The sequence below is a fragment of the Sycon ciliatum genome, chromosome 3 (assembly GCF_964019385.1).
Source record: "Sycon ciliatum chromosome 3, ocSycCili1.1, whole genome shotgun sequence".
In the NCBI taxonomy this organism is placed as follows: Eukaryota; Metazoa; Porifera; class Calcarea; order Leucosolenida; family Sycettidae; genus Sycon; species Sycon ciliatum.
In genome coordinates, this window is record NC_088645.1 from 26326189 (window position 1) to 26347435 (window position 21247).

The 21247-nt window shown below is 46.6% G+C and overlaps 2 protein-coding genes across 2 annotated transcripts in view; both read left to right on the forward strand.

The window, feature by feature from the left end:
- Positions 1–7679, forward strand: part of LOC135811917 (mucin-5AC-like) — a 24397-nt gene extending 16718 nt beyond the window's left edge. The window contains exons 7-10 of the mRNA XM_065325181.1: positions 275–442; positions 1184–1213; positions 4287–4346; positions 6620–7679. Of these exons, the coding sequence (XP_065181253.1) occupies positions 275–442; positions 1184–1213; positions 4287–4346; positions 6620–6891 (530 nt within the window). The 3' untranslated portion in view covers positions 6892–7679. The remainder of the gene's footprint in view (positions 1–274; positions 443–1183; positions 1214–4286; positions 4347–6619) is intronic.
- Positions 7680–13844: 6165 nt separating this feature from the next.
- Positions 13845–21247, forward strand: part of LOC135812957 (mucin-5AC-like) — a 28932-nt gene continuing 21529 nt past the window's right edge. The window contains exons 1-3 of the mRNA XM_065326176.1: positions 13845–13881; positions 14518–14838; positions 18941–19330. Coding sequence (XP_065182248.1) covers positions 13845–13881; positions 14518–14838; positions 18941–19330 — 748 coding nt within the window. The remainder of the gene's footprint in view (positions 13882–14517; positions 14839–18940; positions 19331–21247) is intronic.

Genomic DNA, 21247 nt, shown 5'->3' on the forward strand with positions numbered 1-21247 from the left:
CACTGGGAACTGATACCAATCATGTAGAGCCTAAATAGCCGGGAATCCATTCGAATTAACACCGTCCGTTTCAGCTGTCTTACATCCACAAAAACATAACGCGAGAGCTACATACCTCTGCGTTGTAACAAGATCATCAGAATTCAGAGCAATATCCGTTTATTGACCATGGCCTCTGCCAAAAGATAACTCTGTTGATATTGGAATTCGCTTGTTATTTGGTCTGTCGGTATGCATTGATCTGTATCCTTTGGTATTTTGGTTCTGTGCACAGCAACACATTGTCCAGAATTAAACTCGACAACAGTGATGAATATACCCAGGAGTACTACAGGCAGTGGCATTACCGTGTCTTGTACGCTTGGCTTCGATACTATCTCAATGCCGTCTTCAGTGACTTGCCAAGCTGATGGAACATGGACTACACTACCTATTTGCCAAGGTTATGCATAGCTGACATGATAGTGGGGGAAAAGGAAAGTGTGAAGTACTGTTGACGCGCAAGGGACATGCATGCAGCGTCAGAAATTCTGCGCGGAAAATCTATCACTAATACTAACAATATTCTTGAAGGCCTGGCCCGAAAATTAGGATTTCATTATTTGAGTCTGCACACGCTTAGGAAAATCACTTTCAATGCAGAAATAATGTGCCAAAATCAGTGTACTGTGTAGCTATTGAGAATCTGTGTATTGCACTTGTGAAAGCGCCATGAAAGCCTGAAAACTCACCCCACGACCCGCGACGTCGATAGCCCCAGCAGCCTCTGGGGCATAACACTGTAATGCTCAGCTTAGTATGTGAAAAAACCTATCATAGCAGTTTGGTCATATTATATTATAATCACCCAACACCCACTTCAAAGTACCCTCACTGATGAGCTATGTATTAGCGAAACAGCTGTCTGAAGGAATAAACGATATCAATACCGTCAATATAAGTGTCCTCGCAGTGGTGATCGTTGTGTGCAGGAGAGTCTAGTCGGCTGAGAGCCCAGTGTAGTGGTGGAGGTGATTTCAACATTTTATTTATTGGCCGAGAGCTATGTCGCACCCTGTAATAATTAGATGAAACAGAAAGACATAGTATTCTTACGTCTTTCTGTAACGCATGTGCCTTGTGTGCTGGTATCTGTGTGCTGGTATATGTGCGTGTGTACATTTTTCTCCGTTATATATTCCAGTTATTCCTATGGATCCAGCCACTACTACCGGTACGTTCTATTCTGTTTTTTTTTTGTCTTGCGCTGCACCCTCCCTGAATGCACTGAATTATTTTGAAAACACACTATGGAATCGGATGGAGGGCCAAGGATAAATTTATAGAAAGAAAAAAAGGACAAAGGAAAACCGAACGCCTCATTAAAACAGCACTGTACGTCGACTATGACAATTTAGATGGACAATGAGCAGCAACAACATGCAGCAGTTTTACACGACGACGTTTCGCCGTATAGATGAGAACGGCTCATAAGGTGTGCACGAATGGACTCAGATCGAGAGTCAAGGATACATTTATAGAAAAGAAAAAGGACCAAGGAACCAAGGACCAAGGTTTCATTGAGGCGTTTGGTTTTGCATGATTCCCGTTCGCATAGCTTCCCCTTTAATTCATCTTCGCATCTTCGCGCCATACAAGTTTTGTGGAATGTTACTTTGCCTCCTTGAATCATGGTTTTACCGTCCTGTCTAAAGGTCTTGCCAGTATCGTCATCGTCGTACATGTACATCCGCCAATGTACTTCACAGCTGAGACTTTTAGGTCGTGATTATCTTGGTTGGGCTCACCTTTCTCTCCTTATGTTACATCTGTAGCTTTAATAGTACCTTCCAAGTTTGAAGGATGTTGGAGTCCGTATTAGAGATGTGTTAGAGGTGATTGCCAGTTAGGCCTAGAACGTCAGTACCGTTGGTCAATGTCGTGCAAAAACAGAAAATAACAGAATTAATTAGACAAGGACGATAGCGCTAGTTTTCTAGCTGTTTGAATTACTCAATCCGCGAAAAGCACAGTCTCATCCTTTCTGGACTCGTCAACCCAACACAGGGAAACGGATGCCGAACCTGATAGAGGTTGAGAAATTATTGATTACGAAATAATTATACTCAATCTGTGGACAGAACTGTTTCGTGCTTGAGGACTCATCCGTGCAGTACAGAGAAAATGAGGCCGAACCAGGCAACAACTAAGGTTTAAAATCCAAGTAAGTCTGACCAGAAAAGGCGTAAGTATGATCAAATTGAGGTCTAAAATAGAACGTAAGTGCAACAAATGGGCATGAAATGTGATTACAAAGATCAGGCTTATGCTTATGAATATGAACAGCTTCAAGTGCCTCCAACTGCTGTACATGATGAGCACGACATAGTACAGAGAAGTGGGTATCGTCATACACAGCCTAACAATCCAGACGTAGTAACAACCCTCATCAACGTCATCACCTTCCCTGCCACCTGACTCCTTATAACGTTCGTTTCTTCGCCATCACCACCAGCCGTCTAATCGTCATCCACCGCCTCGTCATCCGCCGCCTCTTCATCATCTACCTCGTCGTCATCCGCCGCATCATCATCCAACTCATCTTCACCGCCAGTCACTCTCATACCATCCGTGTTCTCCCTGCTACGTCTTCCCCGTGTTCTTATTGTACGTAGGTCATCAGTGTCTCCAAATTGTGGTTCGTTTTGCTTCTGGTTAATGTTTTTCTTCGCTGCTTTGTGTTGGCTTTGACCATTTTTTGAATATATCTCCGCTGAGCAGTTCGCAGTCGACCTCCGCTGGCTCTGTTCCAACGGCTCAAGCGCTGCGGTGAGCTGCGGTGCCCGTACAACCCTGTTTTAAAGAAGTGGGTTCAGTTTATGTGATTGGCAGCACTGTCGTTGTTACCGACTCCACCCTAATCCCATGTCAGCTGTACGGGTGGTGGTTCCGGTGAGGAACGCACACTCGGTTGGCTTAGTGATCCATCCCTCTTCCTGTCGACACTCAACTAACTCACATATGTGACAAATCTACACAAATCGAGAAGCGGGAAGTAGCTCCACAGTCATAAAGTCATTGTCTTCGTCTTCCGTTGTCCTCACTATACTGGAAAGATACTGGCGCAAGGTGTGAACACTCAACTAACTCACATTATGTGATAAATCAAAACAAAGGGCATGGTGCAGAATGGAGATGCAGAATGAAACCTACCTGACACAACTATCACAAGTCGATCACAATGAGCAGGAGAGGTACACAGGAGAAGGTTGCGTAAGTTAACACGTCACAAAGTGTACTGGGTGGTGACAAATAAGGTGAAAAGTAGAAGTCAAGTGAAAGCCAACACATCATCATGAACGTCCAACGTCATATCTGAAAACTGCTAAGTACACCAGACAAATACTTCACGAACCTCGAAAATTGAATATTCAGCCAGCGATGGATGAAAGGAAGGCGGCTGGGGTGTGGCATAGTCGACAACAGTGGGATTCTGAAGCAACGTATTCAGAGCGTCTAACGCTATACCGGCATCCCGATTCCCACAGTAGTAAGATTCCGTTCCCGTTCATGGTGTTCCTATTGGACGCCGTCAGATCGTCCTGTTGCTTCCCGTCGATCCTTGCATCGCGCCAACAGCTACAAGTGCATATTTTTCTGAATGCCCTATAGGCTTAACAGGCGGGACAAGATCGGAAGGAGAGGTATCGGACTATAGGTACTGGCGACGGTCGATGGTCCCCACTTTGAAAAGGGGAGAAAAATAAGTGTGCTTGAATGCACCTGTCACTTTCACTGATCGCAAGGACTCGTTAAATAAGTTACTAAGTAACTTAAGGAAAGGGCCAGGGTGGAACTGGTCATTACAAGGAACAATTCCGGTACACCATCACTCCTCGTAGGTTTGTTTGCGACAACCTGGGGAGCAGCTTCGTGACTTGGGCTGGGGTAAATGGTTTGAAGCCGAGAAGTCCTGAATCGGCGTTTAGCCCGTGAGGAGGTAAGCGTACATAAGGACGCTGAACGTCTGGCATGAATTCGCCTAACGTGTTGCTGAGGTGGTGAAGTGATGTCTGAGGTTTTTTATGCGACTTTGAACGGCCAGTCACTTTGTCGATGGTTCGGAGGTCAAAGTCATGGACATGTGTACTGAATGACTAAGGAACAGCTTTAAAACCCCTGGTGGACCTGTTAGTGTCTCCGGGTCTGTTGCGAACCGTGATTATTTCTCTCTTAGATCTCATGTACATGTATAATATTATGCCATTGCCGTGTGTTACTCTACATGGTCGTTTTTGAATTTTCAGTCAATTCAACACCTGGATTAACAACAGGATCAACACGTGAATCCTGCACGACAACTAGCGGTACGTACAATCTCAAATGAATTGAGGATAGCAAGTTGTATAAGCAGTACATACTCAATTATTTTAAAATATCGTCGAGGAGACAAAACCCGTAGTATTGAAATGAACAAAAGTACTGAAAACAGGTATTCAATGCTTTGAGGGAAAGACACAAACGGGAAAAGTCTGAAGAAAACATTGACTGTAACCAGACTCGCCACGAGGACTCGAACCACGGATCTTCTCTTGAGGCCAGCGATTCTCTAACCACTGAGCTAAGGTGTAGCAGTCATCCCAGCAGAGACTGTTGAACACTTTCTTCTGACTTCATAACTCACGCTTCCTGTTTATCCATACATGCCGGTGGGTTGTAGCCCTCACTGTAACTTGGGGCTCCCCGTCCTAGTTTTTACGTGAAGTGTGTGGACGTGTCTCCACAACGACCACCGCAACTGCATCTCACTAGAGGTAGCGACACATAGATGCAAGTGGGTTGAAGCACCTTTATAGCAATTAAACATTCTGCGACATGCGGCAGAGTACAAACCAGGCGGCCAGCCGATCCACGGCCCGCCAGGGCTGTTTACTTCAGGAAGTCATGCAAGCCACACATCCGGACTTGGCACACCAGGCGCAGCGTGCGTCTGTCGCAGAATATCACCTACCACTCAATCAGTGCCGCCCACGGGTACCACGTCATCCATGGCAAGAACTGGTGAATCGGACTGCTCCTTCCCGAAATAGCTGTGCAACAGTGTGACTGCGAGTGGTGCATCACAGCTGTTACACGCCCGCTTACTGTTAGACTATGGCCTGTTAGCGCAATACAAATATAAAATAGCATTTTTTGTTCCAAGAACAATGTCAAATTTAACAACATCATTATTGTGCATGCTGAACGGTTACACTGGTAGCAGAGGATGGTTCGACCTCCGCAGCTCCAACCACCTGACGCGTCACGAAACACCAGAAGTGAACAGCCTCAAGTCGGGTAAGAAGGAACAGCAACGGAGGTGACCGGCAGGAGTAGAGCAACGTTACGATGCAACCTACATCAAATGAAACGCGAGGGAACAGCTAATGACGTTGTACGATCGGACAGCCTACAGGACGAGAGCCCAGTGGATACTAGATGTGAGGCGGAGTATGCTGGCATAATTTATGACGTAATTTGGTGGTTGAAATTTTGAAGCATAATTTGGCAGGTTTACACATTTTGCTGCAGTTAGAATGTTCTGATATATTCTCGGATACATGTACTTGAAGTACGTGTAAGTAACTATGCTATGGGAGATGGGTATGGTGTAGCAGTGTGTGGGCGAGCGCTGCATCACAGTTGTCACGCACCAGCTTACTGTTATTAGGCCCCATAGCTAGATCTAGCTTTGCTTTACATTTCTGTTTCTTTTTCCTGGTGCGTGCTTGTGGCATTGAAGCCGAGACCTTTGGTTGGTGGAGCCCCTGGTACCTCACCATCACTGCTGTCCAGTGCAGCCCCTGCTCAGTAGCTGTTTGTTTTTGTCCACATAATTATTTATTTTTCTCGGCCAGGAGCTCGGTAAGATGGGAGCACTCCAAGTGTTTGTCGCAATCCTCGGCTGCAGTGGAACGCCGGACGCGTTTGAATAATAATGAGGGTAGAATGGAGAACCTATACAAGGAATCATGATCAATCGAATTTTCGTAGTTCGGTAGAGAGCACCCGAACAAAAGTCCCTTTGCGCAGATCAAGAAGATTTTGTTGCCATCGAATGACCTTGTTATAGGCACGGATGGCAGTATCGCATATTAAGGCTGGAGGGTGTACCTTCCTTTGAGGGCATTGAGACAGGTGCATTATCCGATACTTAAACAGGGCCTTCATTATTCTTTAAAGGGGCAGCCAGGAACATTCAACATTAGGCAAAGCGCATCCACTGCCATTTTTGTGTGGTTCTCAGATATCGGTCAACATCTTGGGGAACCCGATCGTAATTCTCTTCCTTATTGGCCTTCGGCCATCGTGGAAATATAGACTGAAGTACTCTATTAATAAGGTGGCGGAAGGCATGTATGCATCACCATTAATTTTTGCTAGGTGTGTTCTCTACAATTCGAGCACAAAACATGAACACAGCATGTTCAGATCTTCCATTCAGTTCCCATGACATGTTTTCACTTCGAAAGCTATACTTTGTAATGCAAAACCATAGATCATAGAACTGTGTCCAGGCATCTAACAATTGAGGTTAGAATGCACGTACAGTATCTGTAGATGTTGGAACGTAAAATGTGCTGTGTTCTCTCACCTACAGCGGAAAATCAAACTCAGACGTCATACACACTTGGCACTGTGATCGGCGGTGTTGTTGGCGGAATGTTCTTTGGGATGATAGCAATGATGGTGGTGGCCATAATTGTCCACCGTAAGATACAAGGCAAACCGGTCAAGACCGAAGATCCAGGTCAGACACAAAATGCAGCCTATGAAGACGCTGACATTGCGGAGAGTTCCCTCACTAAAAGTGATGCTTATGGTGTTTTAGAATCCGCCCCGCAACCACAGTATGAATTTGTTTGCCCATAGTAACTCACTGATTTCGCGCATTTTCAACATTTTCTGTAGTTTGGCGTGCTTCTCTGTGTTCTTTGCCTGTTGTTTTGCCTCAGCACAATTCATCTCAGTATACATTCTTGCATTTGTACCCCGTCGCAACGATTTTCTCAATCAGTTTTTTTGCAATTCCTCAGTTTGTATTTTAGTTTTTGATAGTTTTATTCCAAGCAAAACATGGCTGGGGTAGCAAATGACCACTTTGCGTGGCGATTGCAGGGTGTTTATAACCACAACGTACTCTCCACCGCCTCCTTTATTCTCATTCTATCTTTGTGTTATGTTCCTCTGGGAGCGTGCTCCCAACGAATTCAGGGATTGACTTTCAACCGTGGCTTTTTTCCTTGTTGCTCAAACGCGTTATTTTCAAATCTATGCCTTTCACTCACGTTGTCCTCAGCGGGGCACACAACTCATCCACAGCTAACGTTACCCCCAAACAAAATTTGCCATTAATCGCGTTAGCACTTTTCCAGTGTCATTAGCGGTGCTTAAAATGTAGATTGTTTTCCATTCAGAAACTTGTACTATTGTTTCTTCTTTTCCAATATTCTCTGTTCTACTTCATATGCATACACACACTTCACCTCGTCCTTTCCTCTCAATTTTTATCCCGCAATTATTTCTCACTTTTCTTGTATAAAACTGGTTCATATTTCTATCCCTTTTTCCAGATGTGTTTTCCAAGTACCCGTAAAAAAGAATATGATTGATGCATAGGGCTTTTGGGATTGGAATAAACAGAACCAGCTGAAGCGTCATCTAATGAAGGTTTTATTGAGATGTCATGAACATACACTTTAGAAAGTGGTGATGGACAAAGAAATAAAACGAATGTGATGGAAATGTAATGTGAAGAACCATAATGGGAACATACAAATAATCTACGAGGAGATAATAATTTTAATTTTAATTTTATTTATATATTTATTACAGCATCTCATAGCACAGTGGCCAATACAAAGAGAGAGGCTGTTATCCAACCACGGCAAGGAAGGGAGAAGGGGAGGAGAAGAAAAAGGAACCGGCATGGATAAGCAGTGATTGCAACAAAATGAGAAACACAAAATCAAAGTCCAGGCGCGACAAGGCCCTTAAAAAGGCGGAAGGAAGAAGGGTCCTTAGCTTCTTGGGGAAGTGCCAGCCACGCAGAGTACGCAGTGAAAAAGGGAGAGTGAAGTAGAAAGGAGGACTTAGGTTTCGGAAGGGAAAGGGAATTTCTCGTGCTACGGGAAGAGAACCAGTTGAAACAGTGGAGGTGGGGTGGACACAGATGGAGTTTGAGAGAATGGATGAGGGTGACAAGATGTGAATTACGTCTCTTAGACAAAGGGGGGGGGTAGTGTCAGAAAGGGCATAACGGGTGGAAGATGGAAGCATGCGGGGTTTTCCGAGGAGGATTTTGAGAACTTTTTGTGGTGAATTGCGAGATTGGCAGCACGGGTTGTGGAAATTCCAGCCCAAGCACTATCTGCATAATCAAAAATGGGGCGCAGGTAAGCTGAGTAAAAGAAGAGTTTACAAGAGATTGGGAGATGGTAACAGTGAGAGGAGAGGATTCCCTAAGATGAACTTGATCGTTTACATAATTTTTTTTTTATTATTTATTTTTTTACTATGTTCACACTCCCAGCTCGAAAATAATAAAGAAAGACAATGATACTGAGACTAGGACGAACGTGACAACTATTGAGCAGGGGCTGCACCGAGACGCAGTAGTGATGGTGGGGCATTGATGGCTCTGCCGACCTGAGGTCTCGGCATCACGGCCAAAAACACGCACCAAAAACAAAAGATAGAGCTGTACGAGTCAGCAAAATGAAAAGAAAGAAAGGGTTAACATCAGCGAGTGTGCGGGAGAAACTGTGAGACTATTAACAAATTACAAGGGCTGTTACTGAGAGGAGCATCATCATGGCTGATCATGGCGAGTCGGTTGTCTGAGCCAGTTGTGGTGCGTAGATAGGGATAGAGGAGAAGGACGAGAGCATCATCATAGCGAGTCGACTGCCCAGAGCCAGTTTGTGCTTCGCAGATGGCGATAAACATTAGTTTTGAATGCTTGCATTCCCTTGCTGTGGGGAGGCTGGGACAGAAGAGCGGCGGGCAGGGAGTTCCAGTCACTAATACTGCAGTGTGGGAACGAGCGCTTTAATGCCAGCGAGACAGATGCAAGCAGCTGGTGTTGGAGCTGGTGGTCATGGCCAATGACGCTACCATGCTCGCTGCGAGTTCTGGGGCTGGATGAGGGGAAATGGCGCGGTGGCAAAACAGAGAGCAGCTGCGGAGGGCCAGGCCGGTAATGCAGCTTGTATAGGCAGGCAAGCGAGGCAACAGTACGACGGATGGTCAGGCTAGGTAATAGTGCACCTGGACCGATGATTCGCAGAGCACAGCGGTGGATATGATCCAGGCGTTGCAGGTAGCTGGGCGGAGCACATATCCAGATGAGGGGGGCATACTCCATAACTGGTCGAACAAATGCCTTGTATACCGTGGTGCGGCCGGCTGGAGAGAGAATGTGCGCTGCACGGCGCAGGAAGCCTAGGCGTTGTTTGGCTCGAGTGGCAACCTTCCGGAGATGAGTGCTGAATGACAGCTTCGAGTCAAAGGTCACTCCAAGTAAAGAGAGAGCCTTCTCCTCAAGGACAGGAGTGCCGCCGAAGACAATGCGAGGCAAATTGATGGGGGTTCTGCGGAGAGTGGCGGTCATGGCTTGGGACTTCGACGGTTCGAAGGAGATGCGCCATCTGCGGCCCCACTGATGCAAGCGATCAACAGAAGTCTGGAGGCTCAATGCTGCGTCGGCTGGGGATGTGTTGAGGGATATCAGGCTGTACAAGGTAGTATCGTCGGCGTACGCCTCCAGGTGGGCTCCGGGTGACAGGGTCTCTGAGGCGTCGTTCACGTAAATCAGGAAGAGTGTGGGGCCGAGTATGCTCCCTTGGGGAACTCCTGCTGATATGGTATACAGCGATGAGGTTTGGCCGCCCACCAAGCATTGAATGGACCGTCCACCTAGGTAGGAAGAGAGCCAGGTATGCAGGGGGCCGCCAATGCCAAGATGGCGGACTTTGTGGAGGAGGCCAGCATGGGACACACGGTCGAATGCTCCGGCAATATCCACGGCTAGAATACGTGCTGCACCGCCTCGGCCGACGGCGTGGTGTAGAGCCTGTAGCGCATCTGAGGTCCCGAGGCGGCGACGAAACCCGAACTGGTGGGGTGTTAGGAGTTTGTAACTCTCAAGGTGATTCATGAGCTGACGATTGATAACGCTCTCCATGATCTTAGAGATTATGCTCAGCAGTGAAACTGGACGATAATTCCTTAGGGCGGATCGTGAAGATCGCTTGTGGATTGGAACCACGCTGGCAGTCTTCCACATTTGTGGCTGGACTCCGTGCTGGAAGCAAAGAGCAAAGAGCTGACACAGTGGCCTGGCAAGTTCTCTGGCGCATTCCTTCAAGACACGAGCGGAAATACCGTCGGGTCCAGTCGCCTTTGAGGCATCCGGGCGAGCTAAAAGCCGGTGGACTGCATCCGCGCGAAAGTGGACTGTCGTTAGTGCAGGTGCGTCAGCGAATGCCGTGTCCGGTAAGTCCATCGTGGTAAGGTCGCGGCCTTGCACACTGCACTTGTGGGAAAAGAAACGTGCGAAAGCCTCCGCTTTCTCATAGCTTGTAGCCCTCTCGCAACCTTCACTATCAACGAGCAGGGGAATGTCAGTGTTCCGACCCTCGCCACAAGCACACTTTAGCTTCGTCCACCATTCCTTCTCCTTCAGGGACCCATTCGACAAGCTATGTCTGAGGCTGTTCTCTTTGGAAACTCTAGATCTAGCGAGGACTGCGATAGCATTGTTTACAGAACGGGTAAACTCATGTTTCAGTGCAAAATCGTGAGGGTGCTTCCTCCAAGTGCGCCAGCGTTTGTCCTTCTCCTTCATGGCGGCTGCACACTCAGGTGTCCACCATTTCGGATCCGTTGACTTCACTGTCAGTGTCTTGGACGGAACGAACTGGGAAACGGCTTTCATGATTGTGGCAGTAACGTGCTCACACGAATTTTCTGGGTTGGCGGTAATGACAGTTGACCTATCAACCTGGCGGAAAAAGGATCAGAGGCGGTTCCAGTCTGCCTTTTCATAGCGCCAGACAGTTCGTTGCACCGCCGCTTCATGGGTAGGAAGAACACCTGTGAAGTCCGAAAGAATTACAGCGTGGTCAGATCGACCAATAGGGGACATTATCTGCGTGGTCACTGGAGAGTTGAATGTGGACATCACCAGGTCGAGTGTGTTATCCCCGCGAGTAGGACTCTGAACGTGCTGCGTGAGAAAGTGGGCTGTGCATGTGTCTTCGAGGGCTTCCCCCGCAGGTGTGGTCTTCGAGCTATGGAGCCAATTGCGGTTATGCACGTTAAAATCACCGGCGAGTATGAGATTGGCACCAAGTGCACGAGCAGAGGGAAGGATGTCATCGAGATGGTTAATGAGCGTAAGGTCACTGGGCCCCGTAGAACCTGGCCTGTAAGCAGCGCCCAAGACTATTTTTTGTCCAGGGGACAATTGAATGGATAGCCAAATGAGTTCGTGATGTGGAGAAAATAACTCATCAATTACCATGGCTGGGAGTGTAGATCTGATCCATACCGCCACTCCGCCACCGCGTGCTGTTCGATCCAGCCGGAAGGTGGTGTAGCCAGGGAATGTGGAGTCGGATGGTGGAACGGTTTCAGAGGAAAACTTTGTTTCCGTCACAACTGCTATGTCGGGATTATGCTGGTGCAGTGTGTGCTGGAACTCAGCTAGCTTTTTTCCTAAGCTAAATGCATTGGTGCAAAGGAGTCTGAGTGAACATTTAACGGTATTGTGATGAATGACAGAACTAGGCATGGGTGTAAAAATGAAAGGTAAATGTGTATCAAAGCGGTAAGTTTCTGAAGTGACTTACTGCAGGACTTGTTGGCCACTCTCAGGAGATTTTCGTTTCCGTTTTTTCCGTTGCTTGGATCCAGTGGTGGTGGCACTCTGGTCCCGATCAGGTGTGACGCTATGGCGTGAACGTTTGGATCGGTTGACTTCCCACCCGCCAGAATCAGGATCATCGTCGCTATGGCCTCCCAGCTGTGGGCCTAGGGCTGTAAATGCATCGCTGTCTGCCTTCTTGGCCTCCCTGTCGGAGTCGCAGGGCAAGTTAGACAGCTGCTGGTTTTCTGGCTTGGATAAGCTTTCGTTGGCGACCAATGATACAGTATCAGCAGAAAGAGGCAACTCTTCAGACTCAGAGGAGCTGGAGTCGCTCTTGTCAGCTGCTAGGAGATTAGCCTGCTTAGACTTGGATGTTGGGCATTGTGATTGGGCTTTACTTTGCTGCTCTATCTGGGCTGGGTTTGCGACCACATCAGACAGGAGTCGACGTGTGCGTTCAGTGTCTGTACATGTAGGTGACATTGAATGCCGTGACTGCTGTGTACTACCGGTACTGGCAGTGGTACTGCGGGCCTCAGGGCAGTCCTTGGCAAGGTGCTCTGGCTTGATTTTTGTAATCGATGTGGGGCTCCCATGAAAGATTAGAGTCAATTAAAATGCCAGATGCTTATGGCTGGAGACTATGTCTATAGGCTGGGGAAAGGGGCATGGAGGAGGGGCGGAACATCGGGCTGAGAGGGAAAGAGCATGATTTTAGTTTTAGGCAGATTGGGCGATAACCGCAAAGACGACATCGAGAAAATTACACTTTGAATCCCGTTTGCTAGGTTACTGATCAGGCCAGTGATGTTAGTAGATGCCCGTAGGAGCGTGTGTCGTCTGCGAAGAGAGATTTATTTTTATTTTTTACTAGAGCCACGTAAACCCGTCATGTGTGAGCCATGAATAAGGGGAGTGGTGGAGTGGTCTGGGATGCTAGGGAGTCGAAACGCCCTTGTCTCTTCCAGGTGATCCATGCAACTGCACCCGCGGCGTCCCAATTGTTCACCAATGTAACAAGATCACATTCAGTCAGCCAATGCAACAACATGGCAACATGTAACCATGGCTGGCCAGTACACTAGAAATTTCAGGGTCTACTTTCGCTACTGTTGCAGTCCTTGATGATTTGTTGTGGACCAGTTCTTCCTTCGTCTTCTTCTGTCATGTTAGGTTGCTGTTCAGAAGGTGAAGCTTTTTCGCGGCTAAATGAGAGATTCTACGAGAGTAGGGATTATTTCCACGATGTCCCAGTGCTGCTAGCATAGCGACAAGGCGTATGGAGGCAATCCGTGTGTGCTTTCCTACCACGCTAATGGATTCGGCTGCTGCATCGCCGAGAGTTGGAAATTTGATTATTTCCTCACGTACATTTTAGTGGATAACCATCACGACAACTTGTTGGTGTTTGGGAATATGTTGTAGCAGACCACGGTGGTGGTCTACACCAAATATTAGGACGCAATGTCGCTGCTACAGGCCCTTAAAAATGGCATTCGTAAGGTTCGCTATTGGACAGGCTGAATTGATCGATTCGCTCCAGGGACTCATCTACTTGTCAGTCAAAAGTCAGATGGCTAAACATTACTAGGTAACTTGAATTGCTGTGTGAACATTCGTGTTTCTGGGCAAAATTGTTGTGAGCAGCATTGGCCCCTTGTTCTTATACTTTCTCTCCGTGCGTATTTTAGTCGACGTGTTGATTTTGCACAATATTCAAGGATGAATGAAATCCATCCAAGGAATAATGAAATCCATTCAAGGAATAATTGACATTTGCTCGTTACAGACATTGACTCTTTTAAATAAGGAGTAGGGTCCTCAACTTTTAGAAGATCGCTCATTCCATTCAACTAATAAGGGACGAATTCCCCGAAACACTGTGTATTGAGCAGGGAGTAGCGCTTTCAGGTTATCCGAGTGGAAAGTGCGACATGCTTCACGTGTCCCCCGGATGGCAGTCATGGGTCAGCCAAGTGTCAAATTCGACAGTAAGCATGTTCCTCGTTGGAGCGACCAAATTCATCACTATAACCGCCGAGGTGCCAACTTCTAAGTTCGCATAGTTGTCGCTCAGACGGGCGAGTGACTAGTTGTTGGAGGTGACATCGTTGTGAATAGTAACTGGCTCTCAGCGTTTGAATTCCTTGATCCCAGTATTTGAAGAGTATCGCATCTGCGAACTATGTTTCTGTGTGTTGATGATGTGAAAAGCCCAGCCCAGCATCACTTACAATGGAGAAACTATGGTGAGAACAGTCGCTGGTCCTATGTGCAAGGCACAAACCTACGTACTAACTAAACATTTAGGTATGGCCTTCCCTGCATCGACTATTCGCCACGAGCAAACAGAAACATGGTGAATAAAGAAGCTTTTTCTGAATTTTCACGCTCAGAAAGTGTTTTTTTTTGGGAGGGTGTATATATAACGCCGTTTTGGCTGTCAGGTATGGTTTAAGCACCAGTTTTCTGCTTTTGTTTTGTATACAGTATCTTTCATTTCCTTCCCCAGTGATTGTAAAGCGGTACATGAAGTATTGTTTTCCCAGTAGATTGTACCTAGTCCCAGTGTTAGTGATGTATTGAGCTAGTATTGTGACACTGTACTATTGTGTGTGCTCATGCAGGTCAAGCTGTCATTCTAGGTGCTGGTGGTACAGGACAACAATCACCATTCACAGTGACATTTGGTGATGGACAACCTACAGTCAATGTTACAGTCTACTTACCTACGTGTATTGTGACCAGTGGATCAGGACCATTCATTCGACTAGAGAAGACTGATGGTAGTCTAGTGTTGGGTGAGACAGGTACCTTCTCAGGGAGTTTCAACGGTGCATCGGTGAACAGCACAGCACATCCTATACTGGACACCTCATACACTGGACTGTACCATTGCAGAACAGTGGATCACAACTCTACACAGACATATCAACTCAACATTGTAGGTAAGCACAAACCGACTTCTTCATCGTGTGGAATAATGTCCAGCTTTGACTCTATACCCTACAGTATGGCTACTGATGCATGCAAGGTGAAGAGAAATAGAGCAGTGGTTTACTAGGAGATGCCCGAGGAAAGGAGAACCTCCTCCAGGTGCATGACGTCGCGTAGGACGCAAGCAATGTAACAGGCGAGTTGGCGCACTCTTGTCTTGGTTGCTCTAGGGCGCCCGGAGTATATTAAAACTTCAAGGTTCTAGCCAGAGAAGAGTAAGGGGGCACATCCCTAGTCATTTTTCGAGTTTTTAGTACAAACCTCGAAAGTGCTGCCACAGATCGGTTGTTTCGGATGCTCTGCGCACTTGCAAGTTGCATTTTGTGTGACAAGGAAATAGTGGAACATGGAAAAAGGGGTGAAATGTATGTTTCCTCTGCCCTCCCCCCCACCCCTACGATTACATGACATTGTATTTCTTGGCTGGAGTCATGAGCATGCCGTTAAATTACAATTCTCCATGCTGAAGACAACAATGACTAGTTTTAGCACTGTACGATCACGAAGAAACAAAGCATGAAGAATATTCTGGAGCCTTTCACCGTACAACAGTACTCCGGCCCCCTGACCTCGCACAGCTTTCCAAACGGCTTGACCAAGGAACTGCAGTACAGCGTAACTTGAAGTTCCTTGGTCTTTCTCTTTTGTATAAGTTTTAGAACTGATTTCCCTTTCCTGAGATCATTTTTTTCAATTGCCATTTTCAACATATATCGCATGGTTTGCAAGGATTGTTCGAAATATCCGATTATTCTAAAAACTAACAACAGGCGCAGAGCGCAAAGTAGTTCGGCGAAGAGATCGACATTAGAACGTTTATGCTTCACGTGGTTCAATTTCGAACATGAGAAAAAACCTGTGTTGAATCGCATTTTTCACCATGAGTTGGCCCTCTGTCGCGTTGAAATCTGACGTTGCAACGTGAGATGCTCCAATTTGACCTTGAGGTCTCACGTTCGAAATTGAAAAAAATGAACCGCAAACTCCTTAAAAAACAAGTAAAAGAATGATTGAACAATAGACGTACCCACCAATGATTAGAGAGAACATGTCAAACGAGCAACTAGCAACAATAATCAAAGGAAGAGAGAGCCAGATAGTCAGAAACAATGCAGATGATAGCAACTGGCAGCGGTAAGCATAGAAAGTACAATTATGTTCCAACTCGACAACATACATTCAAAACAAGCAGTACATGTGCTGTAAATTCATAGAATAACAACACACCAAACTCTCAACAAATCCTCCTAAGATGTTTAGGCTCGTTAAGCATTACTGTCATGATATTGCTGTGCTGTCGGAGGACACATCCCATTAGCGTACTAAAACTCAGCTGATGAGGGGTAGTTCCCCGAAACACTGCGTGTTCAGTAGGAGTGGTACTTTTCGTGCAGGTGTGGTGAGTGGAAGGTTCGATAGAATTCTTGTGTAAGCTGGATGTCGTCTGTCAAGTAGTGATTCAAGTTCGCATGAACAGCGTGATCTCCCAATTGCTGATATAAAACCACGTGCGGATAATGCGAGCCACATACTACAAATGATTGGCACCGTTTCCGAAAGTCCTATTCTGTTGATGTCTGTAGAGTCATTCACATGTACCGTAAAGTACCGCCAGAGCGCCCCGTCTCGCGAGAGCGCCCCACCTTGATTTTACAGCCAAGGGAAGAAAATCGTATGGCAGGATGCTACTAAGTTTGTACGATGTGAGAACCTTCGTGTACTAAGGTCACACTTGGTATGTTTTTATTTGGAGCTCGAAGGTAAACTGGGTACGGATTGACTGCACAATGTGCAATGTTTGTATAAGGTCCGTGTCGTATGACCTACAGACAGAAATCCACCTCCACAAGGCGGCCACGAAAGGACGAGATGGTGGGGCGCTCTGGCGGTACTTTACGGTAATAGCAATCGTGTTCCTTGTTCGAGTACATAGGCAGTTCAGCGACAGACACAGTGGCGTGTCCAGATACAAACCATAGGAATGATTAGCTGAATATGTGAGCCACGGGAGATCTTGTTTAATGAATATAATGAATATGCTCAAGACGTGACTTTTTCATAGACACAAAAATGCAAAAAATGCAATTCGAAAGAGACCCTCATTGCAATGACGGCTAGTGACGGCTACCGTTACTTTAGACTAGACCCTAGACAACAACAGACAACAGTTAGAACTAGAGCCTGGTTAGAGAACAACACATTCTTGTAAGTAACACACCGACATAATAATATTCTACAAAACAGGATAATTCCCCTCTACGCACAAAGTAAACGGAAGGGCACAGCTTCCTTACAAGTATGATGGTAACTTTATTGCAACTCAGAGTTTCACACTTTCAAGATCATCTGGCTATACTTAGTCTGGTCTGAAACGAGGAATAATGTCTTGTTACAAATGTATATGCACAGGAAAGTAACTGAAGAATCATTGCGTTTGGAATACAGTGGGAACCTTTCATATATGTGCACTCACACCTGCACCTACTCTCACACACGCACATACACAAACACATACTAACACTCACTCCAACACCCACCTCACCTCAGACCTGCCCATCGCGGAAGCGATGATAGCGAACAGCAATGTTAGACATAGCAACTAACTTGTGCTGGGAATACACCATTCAACAACACGCACACCTCCACAGTCACGCACGGATACGTACGCGCTCCCCCCCCGCACACATATACAGACGCACACACTCATCCTCACCTACCCATCTCCTCCCCACCCCACCGCCACACACAAAAGCCAAACTCACACCCCGCTTAACACCTTCACGCTGCCCAATGGGTGACTCAGACACCATACATTCGCAGTGACACTGATCCATACAATCATGTACATGATGAATATAGCAGACATCAAATGTATGTATGGATAAGTGTGGATGTATTGTGTTTAAGTTTCCCAGTGGGCAGCTTGAAGGTGTTTAACATAGGTGTGAGTTTGAATACCCGCGGCTGTTGAATGTGGACACCACAGCGTGCTTCCACCGCCACACATCACACCCCCTGCCCAGTGCCCCAATGGCTTACCCTTATCCTGCCTGGTGGTTTCTCCGCCTCTGCACGCTCCATACATAGTTCGCGCCTACTGCGCATGCCCATCCAGTGATGTAATTCTTATCACTCGCTCTTCCCATGCATGCCCTGCATTGATAACCCACACCTACTCTACATGTCCATGCGTATCCCCCACAATAAGAACAAGCTATCCCGCGACAAAAGTATTGGTTGTCTCATGATTGCCTTAGCATTTAGCTACGTGCATGAAACGCAGCGTAGCAACGGATGTATACATAATTGGTGGAACCATTCTTTTTGACCTTTGTAGGTGTGAGTTTGTGTACTTGTATGTGTGTGTGTGTGCGTACGCGGACGCGCACGCGCGCGTGTGTGTGTGTGTGTGTGTGTGTGTGTGTGAGGCGGAGTGTTTGCGTATGTGCGTGGGAGTGTGCACATGTGTGCCTGAGTGTGGGCGTGCGGTAGTGCGTTGGAAAGAGTGAGTATATGTTTGTTTGTTGTTGTTATGGCATGCGCTGGTGCATGTGTGTATGTGTATGTGCGTGTGTGTCACACACTGTGTGAGAGTGGTAGCAGGTGTGAGACCATGTATATGCGCGGTTTGCACTGTCTTCCTCGCGCAAAGATTCGTCACTTACATGTACTTTCCTGTGCATTGTTCATACCAGAATATTTCCTGATCACCACGCAAGCGTGAACCTGTGAGATGGAAAAGAAATGTGCTCGACGTTACTTGTAATTACTTCGTGGACTATTCACTGATCCAGGTATCCGCCTTCCAAAGTACTTTCTCTCAGAGGGTCGTTTTCTAGTCGCCAAGGGCTTGGTCTCGAACTCGCACCACCATTTGTACACGCCATTGGCTGTAACTATTTCTGCAAACATTTCTTCACGCTACAAGAATAGCTTTGCTGTTAAAGCACGCCCAGCTCTGCGTTGGTCTTTTAAGGTGGCATGAAGACAGTTCTCGCCTGATCAGTCTCATCATACATTTCAATATTGTACCCTTGTGTCCTTCTCGTACAGCTCAACAAGTTCGGTCTGGAATATCACCTACATCACTGGCATTGCCCTACTCTGGTGTTTCGTACACCATACCATGCAGGTCAAGTGGAAACTTTCCTCTCAACGTGTCTTGGAGCTCAACATTATCTCTGGACTCAAAGAAGATACAGACGGTGACACATACGAATATGGTGGATTCTATGTTCAGTTTCCGGGGAAATGATTCCCAGATTGTGTTTACAGAAAGTGATACATCAGGTCTTACCTTCAATGTCATCTGTACAACATCGTACACTACAAACTTTGATTGTACTGGAATGGGATCAACTCCATCACGGCCACAAAGTGTCATTGACAGATGTGCGAATGCCGCCCAGGCAATATCTACCACTGTCTCTGTCACTGATCAAGGTTGGTAACGTTACTTGTTCAGGGACTACTTGTTTTGAGCCAATAACTAGTGTGATGTGGGCAATGACAACTAAACAATCAGTCATGTTAAACATTTGACCACCACTGTGGGCTGCAGTCGAAAGCCCATTCATGCACTCCAAGACGTTCCGGAATTGGAGCGAACGTTTACCAAAGAATGAGCCAAAGAAAAAGCAGAGTAAAGTCACAACTGGTCACGTTGATTCAATGCTGCGATGAAAAATCGAACGATGCACACACAAAATGCAGGAAATTTCGGCTTGCGGTCATTTCAGGTTAGGCCAATAGCGTTAAGGTTATACAAGTAGTACTTTAACAATAAGGATATATTGGCACACGAAGAGACGAAGCCAGTCGCCTCTGATGAGGCCTTTCGTACTAGTACTCAAGTAAACGAATTCAAATAAAAGAGAGAAAGAAACAAACTTTACTTTTTAAATCTGTACATGGTGATAATGTGACAAAGCACAACGATGTCCATTAATAGTTTATACAGCATATCAACAATCTCTCCTCCTCTTCTACTCCTCAGAGGGCTCTTAGCCGACAAATCTAATGCACACACACACACACCCACACACAAACACATACACACCGCTACAAACACAGACACACACACAGACAACCACACACATACACACACCAACAATGCAAGGAAGGGATTATGGGTTAGTGATTAGTGCGCAGGCTGGATGTAGGTGATATTCTACACGCGTATATGTAATTCTGTTGCCACGGCATTTTTATTTTTTATTTCATTTATATTTTAATATTGACACAGCCCTCCTGGAAAACAGGTGGAGAACAAAAAGAAACGAGGAAAAGGACAAAACATAGGGGATGTAGGGACGACGTGCTGATGTGCTGGGAGCAACTCAACCGACCTAAGGTCTCGGCGACAGCGTTGCAACTAGGCATCGAAAAATGGGTGGGGGGGGGGGGTGGCACAAGAACAACTGCAACACAAATAGAAGCTAGAGAATACCCGGTGCGACAGAAATACTAATTTGGTGCGAAATAATGAGAAGAAAATAATGACGCCCAAAAGCGCTAAATACGAAATTAAGAAAAAGGGAAATCATAAACCACATAGCGCTAAAGCTGCACCAGAAAATAATTCAAATAAAACTAAACCGGGTGGAAAATCAAGAAATCAGAACAAACAAAACAAAGTAATAATAACATGTAAATGATGCCCAATATCATCAGCATAGCCGAACCAAGGAACATGACCGGTGCCACAATCAAGAGTTCATCCGTAGAAGTCGGTAGCCATCAGCCAGTGTTGGTGTGTGAGGCACTTATGAACATCTTCTTTGAACGTGTGGAGCCGCTTCAAGCTGAGTGGAGCCCTTACAATTTCGCTTGGCAAGCTGTTCCATACTGAGATTACAGAAAACGGGAAGGAGCGAGAAGCATAGGCAGGTGCTCTCCTGTCCAGGACTAGCTGCAGCTGCACATGGTGCTGCTGGCCAGGAGGGGGTTGACTCCGGGTGCGCCGAGCTTCTACATGGTTGACTGGAGGGGGGGGGGGATCATGGCGGTGAGCTGGGGTGGTCCTGGGATGAACTGGAGCTTGTACAGGTATACCAGCCCAGAGACAATCCGGCGGTGGCACAGGTTTTGGAGAAGGGCACAAGGGCCAATAATGGCCATTGCACGTTTCTGCACGCGGTCGAGTCAGGCGAGGTGGCTGGATGCATCTCCCATCCACAAGAGCATACTCAAAGATGGGTCGCACAAATCCCTTGTACGCACAAAGCCGGCCATGGTAATCTAACACCCGGCAAGCCCGACGGAGAACACACAGTCTCTGGCAGCCACGTGTCGCAATTGAGTGCAAGTGATCCCGGAATGACAGCTTGTAGTCAAATGTCAATCCAAGAAGTTTGATGG